Source organism: Acomys russatus, chromosome 25 (genome assembly GCF_903995435.1).
Source record: "Acomys russatus chromosome 25, mAcoRus1.1, whole genome shotgun sequence".
NCBI classification, from domain to species: Eukaryota; Metazoa; Chordata; class Mammalia; order Rodentia; family Muridae; genus Acomys; species Acomys russatus.
This window is the reverse complement of record NC_067161.1, coordinates 50679198-50706410: the sequence shown is the minus strand read 5'-3', so window position 1 is coordinate 50706410 and position 27213 is coordinate 50679198. Positions and strand designations below refer to the sequence as shown.

The window sequence follows — 27213 nt, the reverse complement described above, 5'->3', positions numbered from 1 at the left end:
TCTAGCCAATCAGCTGCGGGGAAGGCGGCACTTCCTGCGCGGGAGCCCGAGCGGCCGACAGCCGGGCCCTCCGCGGTTTCCAGCTCGCGTGGCGGCGGCGGCGGCGGCGGCGGCGGCGGCGGCGGAGCGTCTCCGTGAGGAGGTGCGCGGGGGCCATGACGTCAGCGTCCACCAAGGTTCGACCTTCCCCTCGCGGACTGCGCTCCCTGGCGGCCACGGGAGGGTGGGCCCCCTGCTTGGCTCCCGGCTGGTGCGCGCTGGGCCGGGGGCGGGCGGATCCGAGGCTGGGGAGGGGCGGCGAGCTGCCGGCCCCCCGTAACGCTGCTCCGCCCCCAGGTTGGAGAGATCTTCTCTGCGGCCGGCGCCGCCTTCACGAAGCTCGGGGAGCTGACGATGCAGCTGCATCCAGTGTCGGACTCTTCCCCTGCCGGGTACGTGAGACCAGCCTAGGACCCGGACGCCGAGAGCCGACTCTTGGACTTAGTCACACACAGAACCCTCTCTGGAGCCGGGGGGGACAAATAATTCCTCTGCGCCTGGCCCAGCGCAGTGTCGGTGTTGATCATTGTTGAGTTAGTGAATGACAGCTGAAGATAAGCACCGGGTGGGTCCACACCGCCCACCCCCAGCTGCAAGCCTCCATACTGTCTCCCACCCACCCGAGCCTGGTGGACTCCCTCCCAGTGCCGCCACAGGTCTCTCAAGGGTTCCGTCTGTAAGGCCTCACTTGTTGCCTCGGTTTCCGTGGCTTGTTCAAGGAAGCTGTAACACCAGGAAATGTTTTCAAAGTGGCCCTGGATGCAATTTCATGTGGCTAGTGGTTTGTCCCCAGGGTTTTTCTTAAGGAGGCCCTTTTTATGAATCTTTGAAAGGTGCCCCAGAGACTAGGGGGCTGGGGGGAGAGGCTGCTCGGCTGTGGACGGCATAGCCTGCGGGCTGGTTCCACACACACACACACTCCTCTTTTTTTTTTTTTTTTTTTTTTTTTTTTTGCTGTCACTCTTCTCCCCTTCCGACAGTGCCAAGTGGACGGAGACGGAGATAGAGATGCTGAGGGCTGCTGTGAAGCGATTTGGGGACGACCTTAATCACATCAGCTGTGTCATCAAGGAACGGACAGTGTGAGGGAGGGTGGCTGGCAGAGAAAGGGAGGGGCGGCCAACTTTCTTCCTCCTTACCCACTGTTCTCTCTCAGAACTCCCAGCTCGGTATCTTTCCTAAGTGGCTAGTTTTGTTAGCATTTCTTTGAAGACTGAGAGAATATAAATGTGGCAGGTGGTCCAGAAGTTCAGGAAATGCAGTGGTAACTAGGGCCTTCAGAAATTTTTATTTTCAGGGTACCCAGATACTCCATGAGTGTGTTCGGTGATGAGGGCTCCCTGGCTAGAGACCAGCATTTGCAGGGGATGCGTTCAGTAGCTGGCCAGACCCTATGAGAAAGTTTCAGTCTGCCTTTATATCACCACAACATAACATAATCTGGTGGCCCTACAGATGCATACATCTCTCCCAGAGGATCACAAAAAGGGCTTTCCTGGTTACTTAGTTCGGGGACGCCTTTCTTCGTAACTCATTAGCCCTAAGTGGGTGCAAAGCTTCTTGGCGGGGTGAAGGGGCTTTTACACATTGGTTAGGGCCTAGGCCTGGATCTTTATAAAAGAACTCCTAGATTCCTTCAGAGTGGCCCATTTATTCCCTCCCCCTCTTGCCTCAGCTTCTCTGATGACTCCCTAATCTGCTCTCTTACCTTCAGGGCTCAGATAAAGACCACCGTGAAACGAAAAGTGTATGAAGACTCTGGTGTCCCTCTTCCAGCAGAGTCACCCAAGAAAGGGCCCAAGAAGATGACATCTGGTGTCCTCTCACCTCCAACCGCCCCTCCACCCAGCAGCTCCAGTGTTCCTGAAGCTGGGGGTCCTCCCCTAAAGAAACAGAAGGCTGGTGAGACCTGTGCGGGTGCTGCCTAGGGCAGGGGTTAAAGGTCCCATCTGAGATTCAGTGAGAGAATTGGGCCTGGGTCAAAGAAGGACAGATCTCTCTTCCGTACTCTGGCCATTCCAGTCCCGGCTAGAGGGCTGTGTTGAGCATGAAGTTTTGGCAAGCTGGGAGGAGGGAGAGCAGTCAGGGAAACCTAGAACCTAGCCTATGCCCCCTCTCAGATGTGACCCTCAGTGCTCTGAGCGACTCCGACGCCAACAGTGACCTGGTGGATGTTGAAGGGCTAGGAGAGACTCCTCCAGCCAAGAAACTCAGCTTTGACCAGGGTAGGAGTCCTCCTCCTCCCACGCTGGCTGGGGTGGGCAGAAGTACTCACCTGGAGGGTAGGGGAGGGTCCCAGCAGGAGCCCCGTTCTTGTGCAGGGGCTTCAGAAGGAAGAGATTCCATGTAGGGGGCTGGGTCAGTTAGTAATGCTGGAGGAAGTGAGGGTTTCCTTGGAAAGAATACTCCGCGCTTGCTCCATCTCCTTTACTTCCTGTTCCAGACAGCCTGACCCTGGACTCGGGCCTTCTCTCGACCTCTGCTGATGCTCCTCTGCTTTCCTGCTGAGCCTTCTACCTCTGACCCTTGATGCTCACCCTGGACCTGTGGACCACCTGGGACTCTAAGCAAGGACTGCATGAGAGGGTCAGAGAGCTGCCGGAGCTGTCCACCTCGGTCCTGATACCCACGTGCCCTCACCCTCCCACCTCCATCTGATGGACATTTTTATACAGAAAATTATAATAATAATAATAATTAAAAAATCTCTCAGTATGGTGCTGCCAGCTGCTGTTCCCTCTCCTCTCCTGAGCCCTCGGGGGCCCGGCCCCTTCTCAGCAGCTCTCACCACCCTGCCTGGAGCAGCACAGCCAATACTGGCAGACTCACTTCCCCATGCCAATATTTCTGTGCTGCTAGAGCCAGGAGGGCTGGGTGTGGGCAACAAAGACTCCACTTTGCTCTGTGGGGCCAGAACTGACTCCCAGGGTTGCTGATGAGGGTTAGACTACCTGAGGGTTTTAAAGTGGCTCCTGCCCCACCTTCATCACAATACCCTCCCTCGGCCAGCCGTGTGTGTGTGTGTGTGTGTGTGTGTGTGTGTGTGTGTGTTGCTTCTCCAGGGTGGCCTCCCAGGGCCAGGCCTCAGCGGTGCCTCCCCCACCCTCGCTCTAACACCACAGTGTGGTTTGGACGTGGCCACAGTGCCGTACAAACCACAGTGTGCTGCTGGGGCGGGAGCAGGACTGGGGTAGGTTGAGAGGAAGAGCACCGGATAGTGCCATGAAGACTCCTCACCAAGAGTGAGGAGACAGAGAAGGTGTGGATGGCAAACATGGCCCTGAAAACTTGGAGAAAAATCAGGACCCAGCAACAGTAGTTCAGCAGGCCACCAGGAGGCCCTGGAAGATGAGTTCAATTGTAAGCTTCGGACCTTCAGCTCTGTAGGAGTTCAGCTCTGGGGATCCTTAGGAAAGTGGCAGGGGAAACGGGGTGACGGGGTTAGACCAACACACTGCCTCCCGACAAGGGCCTAAGGCTTCCTGTGTCCATTTCTCCCTCCCTAGGTCAGAACCCAAGAGAAATGCTAGAAGAGACAGGGCCAAGGACAGCAGGGTTGGGAGTTGGCAGTCCAGAGGTGGTGGGGCTGGAACACGGTTGGGGGGGGGCCGGAAGTTGCCCTGGGCCCTGGGCCTGCCACAAGATGGAGGCCAAAGGCAGGAAATGGAGGCCAGAGAGAAAGGAGAGCAGCAGAGCCCAGGAAGAGGCCCATCTGGACCTGAGGGCCAAGTACTCAGCACCAAGTGCTGTTTCCATGCCCCATGGTCCCCCAAGGCCCACCCCCACCCCCACAGCAACCCTCATTAGTGCATTGCCAGGCCAGGCAAGCAGGCCCACCCCTGAAAGCCACGTTTAAGCAAAGACAAACATGCCTTTCCCCACCCCCAACCCTAGGCCTTCCCTTAGTCCTTTCCTCCTGTCCAAGACTTCATTTTAAAAAGAACCTCCCAGAAGGCAAAAGTTTCTTCTGGAAATCAATCGATCAAACAACAAACAGAAAAAAAAACTTTTTAAAACCCAAATATTAACCTTCCACATCTCATCCCACCTCTTAACCACCACCAAGCTGCCGACACACCCCCCAAAACTCTTAGCAATCAAAAGATCTAAGATGGTGTAAGCAGGCTTTTTAGGTCCCCTAGGATGTCAGACCCTCTCCAAGACTACCATCTCTCCTACAGTAAGCCCTGCCAAGGTCTCCTTCTCCCTGCACTCTCCAGAGCCCCCCAAAAAGCAACTGCTGCCCCCCAGCTCCCATCCCAGCAAAGCTTTTGTGGGGGTAAAAAAACATCAAACACTATCCTAATGTCCAGAGATATTGGGGGGACTCTCAAGTCTCAGGTTTTGGTTTCAATATGAAGGGCTACATCTTAGGGGTACAAGAGAAAGGTTCTCTGGTCATCACCCCAATTCCAAGAGTTACAAGGCGCAACCCCACCCCAGCACGCACCTCCAAGCCTCCCCCCAACTGCCACGTCTCTCCTGAAAACAGGGGACACTTCCCTCCCCACTTACCTCAGCTACTCTCCCCTGAGATCCTGGTCCCCTATTTTGAAAGGTGCAAATTTGGGGGTGCATCCCTCACATTTGGGGTGCAGGAGAAAAGAGACGCCCCAGTCGCATCGCTGGCCTCCTTCCTCTCAGCTGGCTCAAGGGCTGGGGAGTGCCCTGGGGAGGGGGACCCCCACAAGAGAGCTCTGGAGGGGTTCCTCCACTCCCAGTCAGAACTGGGGACACCCCCCAAAACCCGTCCCAGCCCATCCGTCTCCAACTCGGCGGGAGAGGCAGCTGCAATGCCCCAGTCAGATTCCCCCAACACTACATTCCTCACCCCATCTAGAGGGGTCCCGGGGCCCCCAAAAAATCCCAAAAAAATCTAGGATGTTGGGAAGACGGTCCTGAACTAGCTACCCAAATTTGGGGTCCTTAGATACCCCCGTTTTTTCAGGAAAATTCTGTCTTTCTCTTGCCTCCCGCCAGCCCTGCTCTGTCCCGATGCCAATTTTGGAAGTCACTCCCTCCTTCCTCCTCCCCGTTTCTCTAGGCTCCCCCGCTTGGGGGCTAGGGTCCAGGACACCTGGCTTCCAGACCGGGGGGGACACTCTTTAGAGGGCTAGGGGCCAAAAGGTCAGGCTTATTGCCCCTGCCTCAAGGAAGCAGGAAAGCCCGATCCTCCCCTCCCCTCCCCTCCCCCCTGGCTGGTCTCCGTGGTGGTTTAGGAAAGCCTGGAGGACTGGAATCTGCCATTGCTATTGCACAGGCAGTTTTTTTTTTCCTTGGGTTGGGGGGGTGGGCGGTGGGAGGGAGAAGGGGGGAGGAGAGCCGAGGAGAACTGGGACCTAGGCGGGAATATCTGGCCTGGCTTACCCTCCAGCCCCTGCTGCCGCTGGGAACCCCTCCCCCTCAGTTCACCCTCACACCCAGTCCTCTGTCTGCTTTCTGTTTGGGGCTCTTATCCTAAAAAAAAAAAAAAAAAAAATCAGGGTGCAAGACTCATCTCCTTGTAGCCCACCACAGCCCCTCCTTGCCAGTCTCAGCAGCACTGTGTTTGTCAGAAGCACCCACTTTAATAAGAGACACCCCATTTTCTCCAAACAGAATTTTTTTCTTCCATAAGAAATCGGGGTTTTGGAGTATGAAACCACAGTTCCCCCCTCAGCTCAATAGGCCTTACATTAATAAGTCCATGATGAGACATACTGCTTTCTTCCAGGTGTCTCCCTTCAAATTCTGGTCTTATTTGGGGGGTTCACCAAAAATAGAAACTTTTACAATCTGGGGCATCTTCTAGCTATCCCCTTGCTATCAGCAAAAGACATGTGCTCCAGACCAGGTGAGCCTCCAAATCAATTCATGGTCCCTCTCCCAGCTTCACCAAATGTGGCCAGTGACAAAACACTCTGAAATCGGTCACCCCAAAATGACCTTTCTACCCTGGGAGGCTTCTCACAGTCTCTCCTCCTCTGGGGGAGTCTCACACCTAAACATGAGCACAGGAACACCCCCCTTCCCTTGATAGGAGCTTCCACAAGATTCAAATAGAAAATGTTGGTCCCTCCCACCAAGTTCTCAACTACAAAAGGCCTTCAGACTCACTCCTAGCTCTCTGCTCTGCCTCCAACTCAATGTAATTTCATTCTCTAAAAAGCCCCAAGTTGAATTTTATGTCCCCACACAATCTCATCTAAAACTTGAAACAGAGAGCACTTGGCAAGAGACTATATCCCTGAAATTAGTCTGAGCACTAGGGCTCTCTCCCAGCAGACCGAAGTAACAGAGACAGCCAGTCTCAAAACTAAGACAGCTTTAAAGCCAGCCCCACATTTTCAACTTGCTATCAGGTCTCAAGACTGTATCAGGATTCGGGTTGACTGTAACAACATCCTATTGCAAGTGGCACCGCAAAACTGACCACACCGCTAACTCCGCCTTGACATCAAAGGGAGCCCTTGGTGGTTTTTGCCAATAAACTGGAAGTGAAAAAATGGAAATGAGACCAAAACAATCCTCACAAAGTATGGCCATGTCTTTATCCTGGGTCCCTAGCTATCCCCAACTCCCACTTGGCCCGCTGCTTTGTTTGTTGTGTGTCTGCTCAAAAACAAACAAACCAAAGTAAAACAAATGAACTAACGAAGCTTCTCTGGTACACAAGGGAGGGGCCGCAGGCCTTAGATCCGCAGGTCCACAGTCAGAGCCCCGTCACTCCTGGTCAAGTGTGCTTGCACACTCCTCACCCCATAACAAGAGAGCTCCTGCTTTGCACCTGGGCTTGGCTCTGGCCACTCTTCTTCAAATAGCTTGTCCTCCCACCCCAAGGTTCCACATGCAAAAAAAAAAAAAAAAATCAAAGGTTCTGGTCCCTGCCTACCCCCTGGATCCAGTATTTAAAGTTACCAAGGTCCTTTTGCCCTTTCTCCTCTGTCTTGTTTGTTCCACCTAATGTTCAAATTAACGTTCACTTAAAAAAAGGAGAAAAAGAAAAAAAAATCATGTCTACAGACTCTGGGTAGCAGTGTCTATCTAATTAGGAAACACAAAACAAAACACCTGTGCTCCCAGGCACAAGACCCCCACCTCTCCCCCTATTTCAAGGCCAATTTCCTAAGAGTTCCAGCCTGAGTTTCCGGCAGACACCCTAACTCTTCTGTCTTCTACCTGGGTGCTCTACTAAGAGACAGAAGTGTGCAGAACGCAGCTGAAGGTAGCCCAGGCTGAACGCATCCAGCTGCCTGGTCTGAGTACTTCCTCAACCCAGGAGGAGACTTAGGGGCCAAGCGAGGCTAGTGCTCGCCCGCCCCCTCGTGGAAGGATGCCGACATTGCCGAGCTTTGCCTACTTGCCGCGCTGGACCCCGGCGTCCCGCCAGACACCAAGCGCGGCCGACGGGCGGGTACTCGAGGCCCTAGTGAGCTAGGACTGACGGAGAGCGGCTGGGCTTTGGGCGGGAGTCTGTCTCTCCGGATCCCTAAAAGGGCTGAGAAGAGAACTGGGAGTAAGAGGCCGGACGCCTAGGTCTCCTGAGCGCCTCTCGGTCCCCACCCGGGGCTTTCCCCACCTCCTCGACGGGAAGCAGCTGCAGCAGCCGTCCGGTCGCAGGACAATGGAAGGAAACGAACTAGAAATCATATCCGCCCTCTCCTTACCCTGCCTGGTCAGAGCCACCCCCCACTCCCCATTTGTGAACCCCGCCTGCCAACCACGCCTCCTTCTCCCTCTGAGACCCCAAGGAAGCCCACTTCTGACTCCCCAAACCCGATACCACTTGGGCTCTCTGTTTTCTCCCTGAATCTCGTACATTGGAGAGTTGGATGGCTTTTCCTTTCTCCCTCACAAACGCAACCTCCAAATTCTCGCTGCCCCGGGTCCTCCGACGACACAAGGCTCCCATGTTACCAGTCTCCACAGCTCTAACCACCACCACCTCCTCCTCCTCCTCTTCCTCCTCCTCCTCTTCCTCCTCCGTTCTAATAGCCTCATCCTCGGGTACTCCTTTAATTAACCAAAGTTCCCCCCCACGGTAAGACCACCCCGTAATTCTGAGATACAGAGCTGGAGACAGAGACCCCGCCCCGTGCTCACCATCTGGAAGGCCAAAGAGGAAGGAAGGATACGGACCCACCGGTTCACCCCACCTCCACCCCCGCCCCCGACATCCCGGCCGAATAAAGGAGCCGGGCCGAAAGAGGCGAGAGACCCCGCCCCCCTCGAGAAGAGAAGCTGCAGCCCCTGCAGGACAGGGGTAAGAACCAGACCTCGAGGGAATCAGAGGGCTTGGGCTTTGTTGATGGTAGTAAGACTTGAATCCCAGAAATTGTGCTGAAAGGAGATGGGGAGATTTGGGACTAACGTTATAGGGTGTCGCATAGGAGGGCGTTGGGCTGCAGATCATTAATGTGGTCCCCAGGCAAGCTCTGGTACCTGTGACCAAAGCGCGCGGGGCAAACAGAGGAAGGGAAGGATTGTGGGTGACGTAGCTAGAGTCCCGGCGTGCAGGAGTGCGGGGTTCCTTAAGCTCGTTCTCCAGGCGAAGGTACGGTAATTTCTAACTTGCTACAAAAGCTCTGCGATCCAGCAAAAGGAAGGAAGCGACTGTTGAGGGGCAGAAGAAACGAGATGAATTAAGTGGGGCTGGTGATGCTGCACCCCCCTCCGTTATCTAAAGACGTTGGCTTGAGGGGGACAACACCAGAGAAGGGCAGAAATGTATCTCAGGAATGCCTGCATCCTCTTTAACTTTTTCCGTGGCCGACGCAGGCCTGGGTCGCTATGGGTTCCACAGCGGCTCCAGAGGGAGCGCTGGGCTATGTCCGAGAGTTCACCCGCCACTCCTCCGACGTGCTTGGCAATCTGAATGAGCTGCGCCTGCGCGGGATCCTCACTGACGTCACGCTGCTGGTTGGCGGGCAACCCCTAAGAGCCCACAAGGCAGTTCTTATCGCCTGCAGGTTCGAGGGGGTAGGGCTCTGGGAACTTAACTGGGTAAAGGTCAGAGTCACAAGGCCCTCGAGAGGGAATCCAAAGTATGAGGGGAGCTGGGGACAGCGGCCCACACCTGCAACTAGGGAGGCAGGCTGCAGTGCTGGGGGGGGAGGGCAGGGGCGGGAACGGGGCAAGACTTTAAAGCATCCTGTCTCCTTTGCTCTCTCAGCTCCTAACATGACCTGTCTGTTCTCTCGCCAGTGGCTTCTTCTATTCAATTTTCCGGGGCCGAGCGGGAGTTGGGGTGGATGTACTCTCTCTGCCTGGGGGACCAGAAGCCAGAGGCTTTGCACCTCTTCTGGACTTCATGTACACTTCAAGGCTTCGCCTCTCTCCAGCCACTGCACCAGCTGTCCTAGCGGCTGCCACCTATTTGCAGATGGAACATGTAGTCCAGGCATGCCACCGTTTCATCCAAGCCAGGTGAAGGAGCCTTGGGTTTCTGTTCTTCCGCGGGAGTAGTGCTGGGGATAGGAGCGAGAGCAGGGGTTAGGAAGCGGCACTAATGATAACCATACTTTTCCTAGCTACGAACCTCTAGGCATCTCCCTGCGACCCGTGGAGGCAGAACCCCCAGCCCCCCCAACAGTCCCTCCACCAGGCAGTCCCAGGCGCTCCGAAGGACACCCAGACCCACCTACTGAGTCTCGAAGCTGCAGTCAAGGCTCCCCAAGTCCAGCCAGCCCAGACCCCAAGGCCTGCAACTGGAAAAAGTACAAATTTATTGTGCTAAATTCTCAGACCTCACAAGCAGGGAGCCTGGCTGGGGAGAGTTCTGGGCAACCTTGCCCCAAAGTCAGGCTCCCTAGTGGAGACGAAGCTTTCGGCGGCGGCGGCGGCGGCGGCAGCAGCGGCAGTGAAGAAGGACACACCCCTGGTCTCCAGAGCAGGTTTGGATTTCCCAGGAATCTTAGAGGCTAGTCTTCTCTAGGAGTGACCATTGGGTGACCATCAAGACACCTACTGGGGACAGGCCCTTAGAGAGTTGGCTAAAGGCCAGAGGGGATGTGACTTACTTATCAATACTAGCTCACTTTCAGAAGATGAGCCTTGAGGTGCCCTTCGCACGCACGCGCAATCCCTAACCTCTCCTCTGGCTCTTACCATCTGCCTAGACTATCTCTAGCTACTTCTACTGCACGACTCAAATGTGGAGCTCCAGCAAAGAACCCCTACCTCTTCCCACCGGGGCCTCATCTGTCAACTTCTAAGCAGGCTCATCCACCACCAGGTAAGAGCCCTTCTCAGCTGGATTCTCTCCCTGCAGCTGTTCCAGGGAAATCTGCACCAAAATACCCAAGGAAAGACCTGATTAATAACTCCCCAAACCTGACCGCAAATTGGCCCCTTCTGTGAAGCTTTCACCTCACCAATCAGAATGTCCCAAGAGTGGGTGGGAGCAACCATAAATATTTTTTAAGTTCTCCGTGTGCTTCCAAAGAGCAGCACAGTTTGGGAATGCGTAGCCTAACCCAATCCAGGACTGGACGATCTGCCCAGAGTTTGGCAGGGCCTCTCTGGCAGGCTGTCACCCGGGAGTGAGGCAACAGAAATTCCTCCACCCACTAGCAAGAACCTCCACATAATGTCACCACCATTGAAAAGTATAAGCGTAGTACTACTAAATCAAACATAGCCTACTGAAGGTATGGCCTCCAGCCAAACGGTTGCCCAGTGTCACCCGCAAAGAATTAGGGGTTTAAAAGGCCAGCGGGCCCTACTAGTGTACCCTTGTGGATTTACTGGCACCTGGGGAGTCCTCAATAGATTTGTCATTGTTTGCCACCCTTCCCAGGAAGTGAGTTTTTTGGCTGCCAGAACTGTGAGGCTTTGGCTGGGTGCTCGTCGGGGCTGGACCCCTTAGCACCGGGGGACGAAGACAAGCCCTATAAATGCCAACTGTGCCGATCTGCCTTCCGCTATAAGGGCAACCTGGCTAGTCACCGCACGGTGCACACAGGTAGGAGAGGGGGGTCTTGGTTTTTCGTGACCGCCCTTCCCTTAAGGCTATCTGACTGTCTTCCTCCCTATTTGCAGGAGAAAAGCCCTACCGCTGCTCCGTCTGCGGAGCACGTTTCAACCGACCAGCTAACCTAAAAACGCACAGCCGCATCCATTCCGGAGAGAAACCGTACAAGTGTGAGACCTGTGGCTCGCGGTTCGTTCAGGCAAGGAGAGGGCTGGAAGGCAGAGTGGGAGGAGAGGAGGGGGTTCTACCCAACCCCCCAGGCGATCTGAAGGCTCCGCCCCTCCTTAGGTGGCGCACCTACGCGCGCACGTGCTGATCCACACCGGAGAAAAGCCCTATCCCTGTCCCACCTGTGGAACCCGTTTCCGCCATCTACAGACCCTCAAAAGCCACGTTCGCATCCACACGGGGGAGAAGCCGTACCACGTGGGTACCCTAGTCTTGGAATTGTCCCCCACATACGCAGGGGCGGGTCTTGCCAGGGGCGTTAGATTTCTTGGAAAGGGGCGATGGTCTGAAGAGCCCGAGCGAATCTAGGGCTTGGACCCCGGAGAGTGGTGGGGATAATTATGTTGATGCTTTTTGCTAAGTAAGGAATTCCAGAGGCATTGGAAGGGCCTGAACACCAAAAGGCTGAGCTGGACAGTTCCCCCATCCCGTCCCAACTAAAAGCTGGTTGGGGAAGGATAGGGACCTAACAGACTGTCCCTCCACAGTGTGACCCCTGTGGCCTGCATTTTCGGCACAAGAGTCAACTACGGCTGCACCTGCGTCAGAAACACGGGGCTGCTACCAACACCAAAGTGCGCTACCACATCCTCGGGGGACCGTAGTTGAGTCCCCCACTGGCACCCCAACCCAGCACGCTCACAAGGGGGCTGTGAAAGTTTGTAGTAGGCTGAGTCTTGGCTTCCCTGACAGTCTTGATAATGGAGGTGTGCCAGACCACCCTGGTATCAGAAACTTCGTTACTTAATTTCATTACTGAGGAGAGCAGGGGTGGCAGATCCTGGCTTAGATCTGCCTCTGTTTTGCTGGTCAAAACCTCTTCCTCACAATCCAGATTGGGTAGCTAGGGGGTAAGGGGGAGACGCAAGGGATTCGCTCTCTTTAAGCGAACTGCGCCTCCCCCCCATTTCAAATGGTTTATCTGTAAATATAATTTATTAAGGTCTGTGGGCGGCACCAGGGCCTTCACTCTGCATTTCCAGTTTTCTTTTTTCGCAAGTGGTGGATCAAAAGTGCCTGGAAGCTCAGGTGAGGGCAACGTCTCTGCTGGCAGAGGCGCAGGCACTTGGCTCTCTCCGTTGGCTTGAGTGTTTCAACATTGTTTTTTGTTGTAACTTTTTCCTCTTTGTTTGCTTTTTTGGTTTGTCCTTCCAGTCTTAGGCCTGGAAGCTTTAGTTTTCCGAGGCCAAACCCCGGGAACGTGTAAAGTGGAGTCCGGGTTTCTCTCTGGTGTTTTGGATGGTGCAAGTCACGGAGAGAACCCTTTCAGATCTTTGAGGGCGATGGGAACTTAAAAAAAAAAAATTTTTTTTTAACGAACCTAAAACGTAGATAATAAATCCCTCCTGAAGGTTGGGAAGGTGGGGGCTGGATTCTTCATCCTAAATGGAGGCAGGGAGTCTTCCTTGCAAGAAGGCCCAGCTTGTAAACAGTGCCACTGATCTATTTGCTGGGTCTGACTGCACTCTGTCCATCTCTCAGATGCAGCCTGCCTGAGGGTTTGAGCTGAACCCGTCTTAATCCTCCTCCCGCTAGGGCTGGGTGAGTGTCCCCATGGGGAGAGACCTGAAGATTCATTAGAGACTGTAGGGTCTTTTCTTATCCATCTGGTTTCTAAGAAAGCTGTGACCTAAAGAGAAGTCATGGCATCCTTACCTGGACTGTGAGTCTGCCAATGTCCTTTGCTGCATGTACAGCACATGGGGTTCCGTGCGCCCTCCTTCTTTGAATGTGTTTTGTTTGTTTGTTTTGTTTTTGGACAGCTTCTGGCAAGTGTCCAAATTATCAAAAATGTCACCTTTCATGGGCGTTGGGTAATTTTCTTACCTTAGAAAATCTGGGTCTGACTCAGACTTTCTGTTAACATCCCTGCCTGGGGCGGGTGAATGCACTAGGACCGTACACAGGGAGAAAAGGGGCCGCACTTGATGTCACTGGGAATTACGGTTGGAATTACACACTTAGAAAGCTCTAAGGGACTGATTGATAAATTGATTGGCCAAAGGTCCCTTCTATGGGTGCAAGTTGCCAGATAGTGTTACCCAGGTTGGTTGAGGGCTGCAGTTTCTGGTGTAGACCCTGTAGATAAGAGCATTAGGGATGGAGATCTACGGTTAGATGGGGTGTCTAGAATGGTGGGTAATCTTTGGGGGCCTTGGTTTCTAGTCTTCCCTGGGACCTGTTTGTCTATAGAAATTGGGTGAATGTAAGAAGACTTGAATTTGTAGGACACAGGTTCCTAAACTAAGGCAGTCCTGTGGCTGACAGCTGGGGGACTAGTAAGAGAGCCATTCTGTTTCCATCTTACTCCCCTGTCACGGGAGTGCGGAACCGAAGTGAGGGGGGGGGGGGGCAGAGGTGGCAGAGGACAACAGAGGGGAGACTGGGAAGGTCCTTTGGTTTCTCTTTATCAGATTGGATGGGCGTATGGAAAGTGCAGGGGATGCGACTTTGGATCCTGCGAGATCAGACCCTTGGAATAAAGAAGCCCCCCTTTCGTGCCATCCGTCGTGTCCTCGGTTTCTGTTTGTCGGGGAGGGGGAAGCCAGGGGAACCTGGAAAGAGGTCCTGGAGAACAGCAGCTCAGATTCTGCCATGGTCCCACTGTTCCATCCCACTACTCCTCTTTGGTGGTGCTCCCCCCTTCCCTGCCCCGCTCCCCCACACCCTTCCCTCCCACCCCCACCCCCGCCCTAGCCTTCCGGCTCATTGTATGGGAACCAGTGACTTCATGAAGTTTATCCGGAGCCACCTGCATCCGCTGGTCTGAGGTCACTTCCTGATTGAGGTGTGGAGGTTGCAGGGAGAAAGTTGGAAAGCACCAAGGACCCGGGAAATGCATGTGTGCTAGCAGGGATTCTTAACGCTTGTGACCAACCCAGCCCTACCCCCTCACACACACAACCATCACCGAAGAAAGTGGGTAGGCCTTGGGTCCCATACGAACAACAGAGGCTGGGAGAAGGCAAGTGCTTGCTTGTCTATGTGCCCACTCCACCTCCTAGCCATAGTATCTTGGCGTCTATCGAATGCCCAACGACCTGTGTCTTTTCCGGTTTTCCCCCTGGCCTTTGTGTCCAGGGTACACAGGTGTGATCTAGCCCAAGGCCAAAAGTCACTTGCTCTAATCTTATGTCCCTTTGGACTTTCCTCCACTGTGACAAAGATGGGGTGTGACCTCTGGAGTGACCCCAGCACCTACAGGCTGTGGGTTTTTTCTTCTTCAGTCTAATGTCCTCCCTAATTATTTTAGTGGCTGCCTGTATTTCTTCATTTCTTGCCAGTCCATAACGTAGGTTACATTAAAAAAAAAAAAATCAAAAGACAGAAACTAAGCAAGGTTTCCGTCACCTCCTATTACAGCTTGTCCCCTCTTTCCGTCACCTCCTATCACAGCTTGTCCCCTGTTGAGAATAAGACTACCTGCTATTACTCAACAGGTGTTGAACGACAGGTCCTAAGTCATTTTAGTGCAGAGACTTACTAATTTTGTTTTGTTTTTCGAGACAGGGTTTCTCTGTGTAGCCTTGACTGTCCTGGGCTCACTTTGTAGACCAGGCTGGCCTTGAACTCACAGCGATCTGCCTGCCTCTGCCTCCCGAGTGCTGGGATTAAAGGTGTGCACCACCACAGCCTGGCCAGATTTACTAATTTAACCCATTGGCAATCCTAAAAAGTAAGAGTGCTCTTCCCAGTTTACAAATGAGATAAACCAAGAAGTTAAGTATCTTCACCACGGAATACGTGATAAAGTCAAGACCGAGACTGTGACTTGATTCTAAAGATCTGAAGACAGGACTCCGAGGCCTGAGAGTCCACTATTTTTCTATACCTTTGGCATATCCCTAGTCTACTTACAACCAAACTGTAGTTCCCAGAGCATTAGGGTTATTTTATTTTCCTTATATACAACTAAGAAACTTACTGTGGTTTGGTTTGGTTTTGTTTGGTGCAAAGGATCGAACCCAGGGACTTCCATGTTAGGCCTTGCGTTCAGAGAGCGGGCTTTTATGGATTAATGTATTACTGTGCTTGAGTGTATGATGTCTGTGTCCATGTATCATGGCATGTGCATGTGTGGAGGACAACTCTGTCCATGGTTCTGTGGGTTTCAGGGATTGAACTCCGGTCACCAGGATCTTAGAGCAAGCACCTTGCCTGCTGAACCATCTCTCTAGCCCCTCTGGTTTTTTGAGACAGTCTTAAATAGCTCAGGCTGGCTTCAGGCTTCTTCTTTGCCTCCTAAGCACTGGAGCAACAGGTGAATGCCAACACAGCAAAATTCAGTGTTTAGTTCCTTAAGACGAGGTCCCACTAAGTTGCCCAGGCTGGCCCTTTACCTCATTCTGTAGCCCAGGCTAGCTTTGAGCTTGCCAACCTCTTCCCTCAGTCTCTTAAACGGCTGGAGTTGCAGACAGGCCTGTGCGGTCAAACTTGGTTTGTATATTTATTTTTATGTGCATGAGTGCTTTGCCTACGTGTACTTAAGTGACCCACATAGCTTCAGTGCCTGTGGAGGCCAGGGGTTGTCAGGTCCCCTGGAACAGGAGTTACAGGCCACTGTGGTGGCCATTTGTGCTCCTCTGAAAGAACAGCAAGTGCCCTTAACTGCCGAGCAATCTCTCCAGAACCTACAGTATGATTTTTTTTTTGTTTAATGGCTTTTTAAGACGGTTTCTCTGTGTAGCCTTGGCTGTCCTGGACTCGATTTGTAGACCAGGCTGGCCTCGAACTCACAGTGATCCACCTGCCTCTGAGTGCTGGGGTTACAGGTGTGTGTGCCTCCGTGCCTGGCAACAGTTAAGATTTCGTAAAAGCTTCTTATCCCATCCCCCCTCTCATTTGCCTCTTTCCCTTCTGGTCTGGGTACGAATTCTGAGCCCAAGGTTTCAGAGTCCTGGGGAGTCTGGGGTATAATAAGGGAACAGAAAAGCTCAAGCCATTGCCGTGATGAGGTCATGAGGGTGGTGGCAGTGCTTCCTGGGGCCCCTGGTTAGATAAGAGGCTGATTGCTCCAGTGACCAGGGTCATAGCTCCTCTCTTAAGTAGTTCATCATGAGATCAAAGCCTCGCTAGGAAATGGCCATTACTAGAAGGCTGGGGGGTGGGGGAGCTTCCAGCACCGCTGAGGAAAAGTTAGGTGCTGATGGAGGACGCTGGATGCTCTGATAGCCGACCTTCCTCTCCCCAGTTATTTTTGGTTTAGTGACCTGCAAGTTTCCTGTCAGTGAGGATAGAAACGGCAGGGACAAATTTTCATGGCAGAAATGAACGCCAGGGCTCCCAACAAACCATCACTCCATTGTACCCCCGCCCCCAGCCCTTAAACAGCGGTACTGGGGATTGAACCCGGACCAACACAAAACTGTAGATCCCTTTTAATTATTTAAAAAAAAAACTTGAGGCAGGGTCTAGCTCAATTGCCCCCGCTTGACCATGCCCTAGTCTCTGTCTCTGGAAGCAGCCAGAATCACTAGCTGCGTTTTCCTGTCTTCCCGCTCCCTCTGCCCTTCTCGAACTCAAGCTGTCTAGAATTTTCAGGGCTTTTCTAGCTGCCCTAAGTGCTCTGTCGGTTTGTTTGAATCTTACATCATAACCTATCCCTTCCTACCCACGCTGTCTGGCAACTCCTGGATCCCTCACTAAGCAAATGAGTCCCTACCTGGCCGGGACCAGTTTACCCACCACCGGCCCTTAGATGCGAGTCTTGGAAATGTGAGTGAACGGTCGGAACCCACAGAACCCTCGCGGTAGGTCCCCTGTCACGTGGTATCTATCGTCCCTCAAGCCCCTCCCTACGCATGCGCCCCTCTCTCACGGCAGGTCCAGAACAATGCTGTAAGCCCCGCCCAGCTCCTCCGGATCCACCCCTCTGGTCTGGAAACCTACATCCTAATTGGCGAGCTCAGCATTGGAAGTTGGCCCACTGGGCAGGTGCTGAGTCCTCAGAGATAACAAAATCCACAACCAGACTACCTCTGCTCAGAGTTGTAGCCCGTGCTGGGTTTTGTTCTCTGGGCTCTAAAGAAATCCCCTGGCCCAGGTCTGGATTCTTAGGTGTGGGCTAACCCGGCCTTGTGGCGGTGCCAGGTCCCGGCTCCAAGGCCTCTGGGGAAAGGCGCAGGCGCCCCACGCTTTTATCAGTAACTTCCTAGCGACCAGCCTTTGCTCTGCTCCGAGAGCGTTCTGCAGGGTGGGTGGGAGGGCCAAAGTAGGTGGGTTTAAAACCCAGGTCAGGCAGGGGGGGGCGGGGCGGTTTTAGGGGCTGCAGCTTTCTTCCCGAATGGCGAGCAGGGCTGAGCCCCCTGACGGGGGCTGGGGATGGATGGTGGTGCTCTCAGCGTTCTTCCAGGCGGCGCTGGTGTTTGGGGTGCTCCGTTCCTTCGGTGTCTTCTTCGTGGAATTTGTGGCGGCGTTTGAGGAGCAGGCAGCCAGAGTCTCCTGGATCGCTTCCATTGGGATCGCGGTGCAGCAGTTTGGGAGTGAGTGCTGCGCCCGGGTGCGGTGGCCTGCCACCTTCGGAAAAGAGAGGCCATTTGGGGACCAGAAAGGGAAAAGGCAAAGGGTCGGGAGGATGCTGAGGGAGGACGGCGGAGACCACCTCGCAGAATCCATTCCAATTCCCCAGGCCCAATAGGCAGTGCCCTGAGCACGAAGTTGGGGCCCAGGCCTGTGGTGATGACTGGGGGCATCTTGGCCGCGCTTGGGATGCTGCTGGCATCGTTTGCTACCTCCTTGACCCACCTGTACCTGAGTATCGGGCTGCTGTCAGGTGAGACCTCGGGCCAGGGCGGAAGTCCAAGGCCTGGGTCTTAAGCCGCTAGATTTTCGCCGCCTTCCACCTCTTTCCAAAAGGGCTTAGGGAGAACTTGTGCCCCGAAGGGAATTCTTAAACGGAATGACTAAGTCAGAGATCATCCAGAAAGCACAAGCCCAAACCCATCGGGCTGGAGTGGAGACTTTCTTTTAAGATTGTTACCTTGAAAAAAATAACCACGAGCTTTTCAGTGATTATCGATGCTTATACACCTAGGCCAGGGAAGATTAATACAGCCAGAAATTCCAAAGCTCTGTGTTAGTTACTTTAGGGACACTAGTTTTTGTCTTCCCAGATCCCGTAAAACAGTGTGGTTCTCAACATGTGGGACGCGTGGGACGCGACTCCTCTGGGGGGGGGTCTAGCCACCCTTTCACAGATATTTACATTTTGTTCATAACACAGTAGCAAAATTACAGTTATGGAGCGGTAGTGAAAATAATTTTAGGGTTGGTGACAACAACACGAGGAACTGTATATTTTAAAAAAGGGGCCACAGCTTTAGGAAGGTCAAGGACCGTTGCCATAAAGTGTAAACACCCCACTTCGCACATGAGGAGGCTGACCCACCCCCACTCCCACCCCCGAGTTAGGAGAACACACAAGGCCATAGAGCTAGAAAGTGTTAAAGCCGGCACTATAAAAACCCAGGTCTGTGGGAGTCAGAAGCAGGGGCTGCCCCACCGCTAGACAGTGTTGGGATCTCTGGGTGTTCTGGGCACCTCCAAAGCCCACACTGCCCCCAACCCTTGTTTTCCTTTTTGACAGGCTCCGGCTGGGCCCTGACCTTCACGCCGACCCTGGCCTGCCTCTCCCGTTACTTTTCTAAGCGGCGATCTCTGGCCACGGGGCTGGCCCTGACTGGAGTGGGCCTCTCCTCTTTCGTGTTTGCCCCCCTCTTCCAGTGGCTGATCAGCAACTACGCTTGGAGGGGGGCCCTTCTGCTAGTGTCTGCCCTCTCCCTACACCTGGTGGCCTGTGGTGCTCTCCTCCGCCCGCTTTCCCTGACTGAAGACACTGCTGTGGGCGGCCCCAGTGCCCAGATAGCCTCCCTCCTTCATCACGGTCCCTTCCTCCGTTACACTGTCGCCCTCACTCTGATCAACACTGGCTACTTTGTCCCCTATGTCCATCTGGTGGCCCATCTGCAGGACCTGAGTTGGGACCCACTGCCTGCTGCCTTCTTACTCTCAGTGGCTGCTATCTCTGACCTCGTGGGGCGTGTGGCATCCGGTTGGCTGGGAGACGCAGTCCCAGGGCCTGTGGCACGGCTTCTGATGCTTTGGACCACCTTGACTGGGGTGTCACTAGCCCTATTCCCTGCGGCTCAGGCTCCCACGACCCTGGTGGTTCTGGCTGTGGCTTATGGCTTTACGTCAGGGGCCCTGACCCCCGTGGCCTTCTCCGTGCTTCCTGAACTGGTGGGGACTGGAAGGATTTACTGTGGCCTGGGACTGGTGCAGATGATAGAGAGCATCGGGGGGCTGCTGGGAGCTCCTCTGTCAGGTAAGGGAAGTGGGGTTGCCAGCTGGGCCATGGACGCCATGTTGTGTCACTGGAGGAAGGGACTGTGCCCGCTATGGGAGGTGTTAATAACGCTCTATAGTATGTTACAGCACACAGCCTCCGTAGCCAGTCATAACAGCCCGGAGGACAGAGCTCGGGTCTGAGTGGGAAACACAAAGAGGGACTCAGTGAAAGGGCAGGCTGGGTTTTCAGAAGACCTAGCTTGACCTAACATGTTAGTGTCTTTTTTTTTTTTCCTTTGGCCCACTGGGCCCATGCCCAAATGTCTGAAACATCTGGTTAAAGTTCTCCGTGCTCAAGATGCCAGAACTTTCTGATCTTTAACACCTTCCTCTTTAAGCATTAACCGAAGGCCTAAGAGGACCACTATTGCCAGAACAAAACCCACAGACACACTTGACTTAGCGTGTCTCACGAAAACCTGCAGACTGGTGTGGAGATCTTTCTCCACAGGGGCGGGTGGCAGTTGAAAAGACATTTTGAGGCTGTTTAAGAAACTCCGAGTTCCACCAGGCGTGGTGGCGCACACCTTTAATCCTAGCTCTCGGGAGACAGAGGCGGGTGGATCTCTGTGAGTTCGAGGCCACCCTGGACTACAAAGTGAGTTCAGGATAGCCATGGCTACATGGAGAAACCCTGTTTCAAAAAACCAAGGGGGGTGGGGGGAAGAAAAGAAAAGAAAGAAAGAAACTCAAGTTCCATATTCTTCTAGTCTTACCTTCCAAGACAGCAGCTCTTCCTTTGCCCAAAATGGGTCTAAGCCATTAGCCCCAGTGCACCGGTCACCCATGTGTCTTTCTTCTTTCTTGGACCCAGGCTACCTCCGGGATGTGACAGGCAACTACACGGCTTCTTTTGTGGTGGCTGGGGCCTTCCTTCTCGCAGGAAGTGGAGTACTTGTCACCCTGCCCCGTTTCTTCTCCTGCAGACCAGCTGCTACCCCCAGAGCCCAGAACCTTGTAATAGAGGCGCCGGGTACCAAAATCCCCCTGCCCAAGGAGGAGGGGCTGGGAGAGGACTGAATTGTGCTGAGAGCGGCGGTAGCAGTGGTGGTGGAAAGCCAGAGCTCGACAGCGCCAGGTCTTCGGCCTCATCAAGGTGTCCACAGAAGCACAGTGCCTTAGGAGTCTTGATCTGCCCCCTCCGGGGCAGGCCCGGGGCTCCTACAATTTATGTGCCAACCCTTTGTATTTTGTCGAGGACTCTCATGTCACCTTTAATCTTTTCTGAAGGCTCCGGGAGATCTCACTCTACTGGGTTCTGAATCAAATCTGAAAATCAAAGGCCAAGAGTCTTCTCCTGTTCTCATACGTGATTTCTGGTGTCCCTTGGACACAAAACAAATAAGAAAAGTGGACAATAATTGTAACCTCAAAAAGGGAAAAATTAAGAGAAAGGCTTGTGTGTGGAAGAGGAGGCTTAGGAGCAGAAACTGGAATTGATCAAGCTGATGCCTGACCTAAGAACCTGAACTTTTGAGACAGCCTTATGGTGTAGCCCAGGCTGCCTTCGAACTTGAAACCTGGCCTCCTCCCAAGGGCTGGGATCACAGGTGCATACAACTATACCCAGATGGATTTTTGTTTCTCTTAGGCTAACAAAGGCAGATAAAAAGGCAAGAGAAAGTGTGGGGTTTGGAAGCTGGAAAGAAAGCCCGGCAGTTAAGAACACTTCCTGCTCTGCCAGTGTGCCTACACTGGGTGGCTCACAACCACCTATGGTCCAATTCCATGGATCCCGATGTCCTCTTCTGGTTCCCGTGGGCATCCACATTCATGTGGCACACACACACACACACACACACCATAAATAAATAAATAAATAAATAAATAAATATTCTTTTTGAAATAGGTCTGGAGAGAGAGCTCAGCAGTTAAAACAGTTTGCTGCTCTTCCCAGTGACTTGCTTGGCTCTTGGCATGTCACCAGGCAGCTCAGAACTGCCTGTAACTCCAGCTCCAAGAGATCTGGCCTCCACAAACACACACACACACATATAAATAAATAAAATTGATTTTTTTAAAATTAAGTATTAGGTTTACATATGCCCCCTAACAAATTGAAACTGACTAGCTGACAACTTCTCAAAGATCCTCTTAAGGCAAGGATTTGGGCAAAGGGAAACTGACTAGGCAGACAGACAGACAAACATCCTTCCTCAGCCTCAGGGATAGGGTTAGGGCTGCTGGGGTCCTGTTGCTTTCAGCTACTGTTTGAGATGTCCTAAGTAGGGATTTTTTCAAGGACCTGGGCTGGCTAATGAAGCTTCAGAGAGAGACAGATAAAAACTCTTTATTAGGGAAGGCTCGAAGAAGAAAGTGGTCAACAAGTGATATCGCGGGTGGCATCGGGCCCCCCTGCGGAGAGCAGGGAGACTTGTGGAACTGGGAGCAGCTCCCCTCTCTCAGGGGGAGGGGTGGCTGGAGGGGAGGCCGGTCGGCAGGAGGGGAGGGCTCTGGGCAGCCCCAAGTAGATGAAGCTGCCCGAGAGGATGAAAGAGCTGCACACCAGGAAAGAGGCACTGAAGTCTCCTGTCTTATCCCGTAGGAAACCTGAGAAGAAGGGTAAAGGAAATTTTAGAGGCCTGGCATCCTAGGGGCAGAAGATGGTCTTGAGCCAGTCTACAGGCTCAGTCCTTACCTGACAGAGGAGGGCCCAGGAGTCCCCCGAGGCTCATCAGCATCATCACGAGACCTGTGGCCTGCACCACACCCCCAAGGCCCACCAGCCCCGGGAGCACACCGAAAACCAGCGGGGCGTAACTCCCGGCGCTCAGGCCGTAGGCCCCAGCAGCGGCCAGCAGGGGAGCCCCCCAACCCTCTTCCGTCTCCACAGTGGGCACTAGTCCCACTGCCAGTACCCCTAATCCAGTCAGAGACCCAAATACAACCAGAAGCCGTGGAAGGGGCACCCAGCCCTGGTCTGCCAGCCATCCGCTGACCAATCGGGCACTGGCATCTCCCACTGCAGCAACAGCCACCACCAACGCTGCCCCGTAACCCCCCATGCCCTGGTCTAAAGCGTGAGGACCCAAGTGCACGTAGGGGACGAAGTATCCGCCCCCAATCAAGGCTGTCCCGAAAGCGAAGACTGAAAAGGCCCGCCGCTTGAAGAGACCTAGGCCGAGGGCAGCTAGCGGGGTGCGAGGTGGGGCCAGGGGGTCACCAGAGAGAGCTAAGGGTCGAAGCAAGGCGCCACAGGGTGTGAGATGGAGGGTGACAGCGCCAAGGAGAAGCAACGCACCCCGCCAGCCAAAAGTATCAAGGAGGAACTGCAAGGCAGGTGCCAGGAGCAGCGAGGATGCCCCATTACCGGTGAGCGCCAACCCTACCGCCAAGACCCGACGGCGGGAGAAGTACCGAGAGAGGGTACCCAGGGCAGGGGCGAACACCAGGGCCCAGCCGGAGCCTGAAAATGGATACAACAGGATGAGGTCACAGGGATGGCTTTGCTAGCATCCTTAGCCCGGCTTGTCCCCTGAGAGCGCACGTGGACACACAGCCCTGTTCGGTCCCCTTCCCCACAAGAAGCTCCTGTCCCCATTATCGTCACCCCTGAAGCATACGGGGCACCCCATTCTTCTTACCAGCGAGGAGGCCCAGGCCGAGGTAGAGGTGCAGGAGGCTTTGGGCGAAAGCCGAGAAGACCAAGCCAAGCGAGGTTAGGACTCCCCCAACCATCACCACGGGGCGTGCCCCCCAGCGAGTGCTCAGGGCGCTGCCCACTGGGCCTAGAAGGGGGCGGAGTCAACGAAGACATGCCCCCGGGACCCCCCAAACTATCTCCAACACTTCTCATTGGCTCTTTTGCCTGGCCTGGTAACTCCTCCCTTTGACCTCAAGACCCACTCTTCTAGGACTTGGTTGTCTGGTGATCGAGTCTGCTGTCTCCCATCACTACAATCACGTCCTCTCCACCCGGTGCCCGCCTCCCACCTCGGGGCGGGGGGCCCCCCTCACTGGCTGCCTGCTGCACGGCCAAGGCCAGGGCGCTGACCCACGCAGTGTCCTGGGCGCTTCGTTCAAAGTGCTCCGCGAGGTCGGGGAGGGCAAGGCCCAGGGAGCGTAAGAGCCCGTAGGAGAGCCCGTTCACGGCGAATGCTGCGGCCGCCACCACCCAGCCCCAGCCCCCGTCCGGGGGTCCGGCCGGCTTGGGGGTCATCGCCGTCTGCTGGGGTGGGGAAACACCTGTGAATGAAGTCTCCACGCCTGGGCCTCCGCTAGGAAGCTGACGTCCCTGAGATCCAGCCTCGGGCTGCTCGCCCAGGGTGGGCACGTCGCCCGGAACATGGGCGCGGGAACCAGGCCTAGGGATAGAAGTCCTGGGTGCGCGTGAGGTCCGGGATGGAGGACAGCAGGATTCCCCGAGGCCAGGGGCTCCTCCTTCCAAACCCCCTCTCTCTTACCCGACCTCTCCCGGCGCTGTGGGGTAGGGAAAGGGCGAAAGTGGATTCTGCCGGATTTTCTCCGCGCTTTGCAGGCAGGCAGGGTTCTGATAAGCAGCTAGCCAGTGCAGAGATGGAGCCCAACTTGGACCGGTTCTCTCGGTAAACAGAGATCACCACAGGGGCCCGAGCCACCTGGGACACGGGGTGGGGGTGAGTACCGAGGGCGGGGGAAAGCGAGACAGCCAATCCACCAAGCCTGGGCCGAGGCCTGACGCCGAGTCTCACGGGGATTGAATTAGCCGCACAACCCTGGATAGGAAACCGCCAGGAATGAGTGTGCTTGGTGGCCGCGCCCCGCCTCTCCCCGCGCCTCTCGGCGCCTCGGGGCTCACGCCCACGCACCTGCAGACGGCTGCACACGCAAGAAGAGTCGGGTTGCAATCCCTGCCGGGCCGGCTGTCCACGCGTGAAAACAGCGGTGGTCTCTACAGCCTAAATGAGTTCTTCAGAGTCTCCGGTTTGTTGCCGATGATCCTGTGAACCTTCGACATCAAATACTGGCCTCCGACACACAATGCCAGCGTGCCCTAACTGGGAAACGAGAAGACTTCCCCCATTACCAAGACCGGTGATGTTCCAGGTCGTCTTCACGCACTTTGTCATCTCACCTTTACAATATCCCCCATGAAGATAACGCTATCTCCATTTTACAAACGGAGTAACTGGTGCAGAGGCAGGTGGATCGCTGTGAGTTCGAGGCCAGCCTGGTCTACAAAGCGAGTCCAGGACAGCCAAGGCTACACAGAGAAACCCTGTCCCCAAAAAACAAAACAAAACAAAACATAAAAAAACAAACAAACAAACAAAACGCCAGAGAGAGAGCTTCAAAAAATAAAAATAAAAAAGAACGTGGAAATATTTGAATGTAGGTTTATCCTACGGTGAGAGGAGGCAGGGAGTACTGACCTAGGAGGGAGCCTGCCACAGCTGAGGGGAACTAGCCTGGAGACAGATTGATTTGAACTTCCCTGGGAAGGGCAGAGGCTCTGCAGAGCCACAGTGCATAGTATTCTAAACCAAAGGTGGCTGGCAATAGATGGGATCTTTGCCACCAGAATCACTGAAGACTTAGGCTAGATTTTTTTTTTTTAAAGCAAAGTAAGAATTCGGAGAAATGAGTCCGTGTGCTTTTCTTGAAGACTTTAACGAGCACCCTTCTTTAAGGATCGCTGTACTTCAGCCAGTGGACTGACAGGTGTGTTCTTTGGTTTAATCATTAAGCAATGCCACTGAAATTTCCGCAGTTTGCAGGTTGAGGCCTGTATCAACCAGCAGCCACAGGATGGCAGTGTTTCCTAATTGATGAGAAAGGATCTGCCTGGAAAAGGAAGAAAAATCGCTGCAAAATTGGGAAACTGAAGATTAAAGAGTGTAGCACGCACGCCTTTAATCCCAGCACTCAGGAGGCAGAGGCAGGAGGATCGCTGTGAGTTCGAGGCCAGCCTGGTCTACAAAGTGAGTCCAGGACGGCCAAGGCTACACAGAGAGACCCTGTCTCAAAAAACCAAAAACCTGAAAAGAATGTAGACAAACTTTCCTCAGCATACCATCGTGTGTGTGTGTGTGTGTGTCTGTGTGTCTGTGTGTCTGTGTGTGTCTGTGTGCGAGGATGCGCGCGTGTATGTGTTTCCTCTGCTGTCTTAGAACAGCAGACCAGTGAAGGTTGAGCCCTGCTAAAACACACACTTTAGGAAAGTGGCCCCACTGGTTTCGCCAGTCAAGAGTTGCTTTTGTGAAAGCCACTGGAGCCTGCAGGTACTCAAGCCACCAGCGAGGCAGGGAACAGCTGGTTTCCTGAGAGGACTGGTCAGGACTGTAAGTGGAACCAGGCCAACCGAAAGGAACCACTCTCTCCACGGTGAAGTAAATACGCAGGCAGGGAGGAGACCGGAAGGCTGCACGCCCCAGAGCCTGGGATGGCTGGTTGTGAAAGGGCACTCTCCTCGTCCTCAGCATGTTCTTAGCCAGAGTTGTGTGACGTTCATGCATGTAACACGCAATACGGCACTGGAGAAACGGACCCCCAACAAGGCTTGCGCAACTTGACTTTCAGCTCTGTTGCTTTAGCCACCTGATTGCAAACAAATGTCTATTTCCTCATTTTTTTTTTTGTTTTTTAAACGGTTATAATAATAGTTACCTGATAGGGTTGCTTTAAGGATTAAGTTCATCATGGTGTGCGCATGTGTAAGTAAGAGGCTTAGAACAGTGTCCAAACATGATATGCGATAGCCCCGCGGTCATCACCGTAACTCGGGGGAACTTGACTGGACTCTACAGCTTCACTTCCCCTTGCTGTGTCCACTTCAGACTCAAAACCGACCTAGTAAATTCAAGGTCAGAGAGCCGTGTTAATCCCGTGACTCTCTGTAGAATCACATGGGCCATAAAGCATGAGCCTGTATGAGAAAATTAAACGGAAATCGTGACTTCTTTTCTTTTTGTGGGGGATGGGGCTTATGAAACCCAGGCTGACCCCCAAGTTCGCTATGTAGCCAAGGATGACTTTGAATGTCTGCTACCTCCCACACGCTGAGATTACACACTTGAATCAGTATATAATCCCACATCTGGCCATTTCTCCTTCCAAGAAAAATGTACAACCATGTGCCTTGCCAAAAGTTCTGTCCACGGGGCTGGAGAGATGGCTCAGAGGTTGAGAGCACTGACTGCTCTTCCAAAGGTCCTGAGTTCAATTCCCAGCAACCACGTGTGGCTCACAACCATCTATAATGAGATCTGATGCCCTCTTCTGGCCTGCAGGTGTACATACAGGCAGAACACTGTGTATAGATCTTTAAAAAAAAAAAAGTTCTGTCTACTGTGAAGATTTCTCCTCACGCAGAGACTGGAATTCTGCAGCTGTCTACTTCTGGGTGGTACCTGTACAGCATGTAAAACATCTGTAAACCAGCACCGTATCTTTTCTTTAGTCAACAAACCATAAAGCACACCCCATGAGGCTGTAACTGTGTGCTTGGGGGCAGAAGGCATTGTAAAAGGAGTAGGAACCAGAGGCATCTGGGCACGTGTGGTGGGGGGAAGACATACAACCGTGGCTCAACTGTCTGCCTAGAAAGAATTCATGTAAGGGAGAATTGCAACATGAAAAAGACGTTTGGATTCTATCCTTTTCAATAGCTCCTGCTCCTCCTCCTTCTCCTTCTTCTTCGGAGGGGAATGGTTTGAGACAGAGTTTCCCTG

At 53.7% G+C, this 27213-nt stretch overlaps 4 protein-coding genes across 14 annotated transcripts; 3 read left to right on the top strand and 1 right to left on the bottom strand.

Annotated features, from left to right (window-relative positions):
- The first annotated feature begins 105 nt into the window (after positions 1–105).
- C25H17orf49 (chromosome 25 C17orf49 homolog) lies at positions 106–2736 on the top strand. Of its 5 annotated transcripts, none has more exons than XM_051167863.1 (6): positions 106–176; positions 337–431; positions 1020–1121; positions 1754–1941; positions 2160–2264; positions 2487–2736. In XM_051167863.1, the coding sequence occupies exons 1-6, from the start codon at positions 156–158 to the stop codon at positions 2489–2491; spliced, it is 516 nt and encodes a 171-aa protein (XP_051023820.1). In that variant the 5' UTR covers positions 106–155; the 3' UTR covers positions 2492–2736. The 5 variants fall into 5 exon arrangements, with proteins under 5 accessions (XP_051023820.1, XP_051023819.1, XP_051023822.1 ...); XM_051167862.1 differs by having other exon boundaries at positions 2483–2736; XM_051167865.1 differs by lacking the exon at positions 1020–1121 and having other exon boundaries at positions 2483–2736.
- Positions 2737–8177: 5441 nt separating this feature from the next.
- Bcl6b (BCL6B transcription repressor) lies at positions 8178–12186 on the top strand. Its single transcript, XM_051167893.1, has 9 exons — positions 8178–8281; positions 8797–8987; positions 9223–9444; positions 9549–9911; positions 10137–10252; positions 10817–10981; positions 11059–11189; positions 11279–11416; positions 11707–12186. Exons 2-9 carry the CDS (start codon positions 8809–8811, stop codon positions 11821–11823), a joined length of 1431 nt encoding a protein of 476 aa, XP_051023850.1. The 5' UTR covers positions 8178–8281; positions 8797–8808; the 3' UTR covers positions 11824–12186.
- Positions 12187–17482: 5296 nt separating this feature from the next.
- On the top strand, positions 17483–20598 carry Slc16a13 (solute carrier family 16 member 13). Its single transcript, XM_051167859.1, has 4 exons — positions 17483–17700; positions 17847–17990; positions 18804–19541; positions 20379–20598. Exons 1-4 carry the CDS (start codon positions 17502–17504, stop codon positions 20582–20584), a joined length of 1287 nt encoding a protein of 428 aa, XP_051023816.1. The 5' UTR covers positions 17483–17501; the 3' UTR covers positions 20585–20598.
- A 1194-nt stretch (positions 20599–21792) lies between these two features.
- Positions 21793–24750, bottom strand: Slc16a11 (solute carrier family 16 member 11). 7 transcript variants are annotated; one of them, XM_051167684.1, is made up of 6 exons: positions 24352–24750; positions 23968–24141; positions 23522–23732; positions 23149–23292; positions 22203–22970; positions 21793–22114 (listed from the first exon to the last, which is right to left on the bottom strand). In XM_051167684.1, exons 3-6 carry the CDS (start codon positions 23721–23723, stop codon positions 21885–21887), a joined length of 1344 nt encoding a protein of 447 aa, XP_051023641.1. In that variant the 5' UTR covers positions 23724–23732; positions 23968–24141; positions 24352–24750; the 3' UTR covers positions 21793–21884. The 7 variants fall into 7 exon arrangements, with proteins under 7 accessions (XP_051023641.1, XP_051023642.1, XP_051023646.1 ...); XM_051167685.1 differs by having other exon boundaries at positions 23522–23729; XM_051167689.1 differs by lacking the exon at positions 24352–24750 and having other exon boundaries at positions 23968–24249.
- Between the last annotated feature and the right edge of the window lie 2463 nt (positions 24751–27213).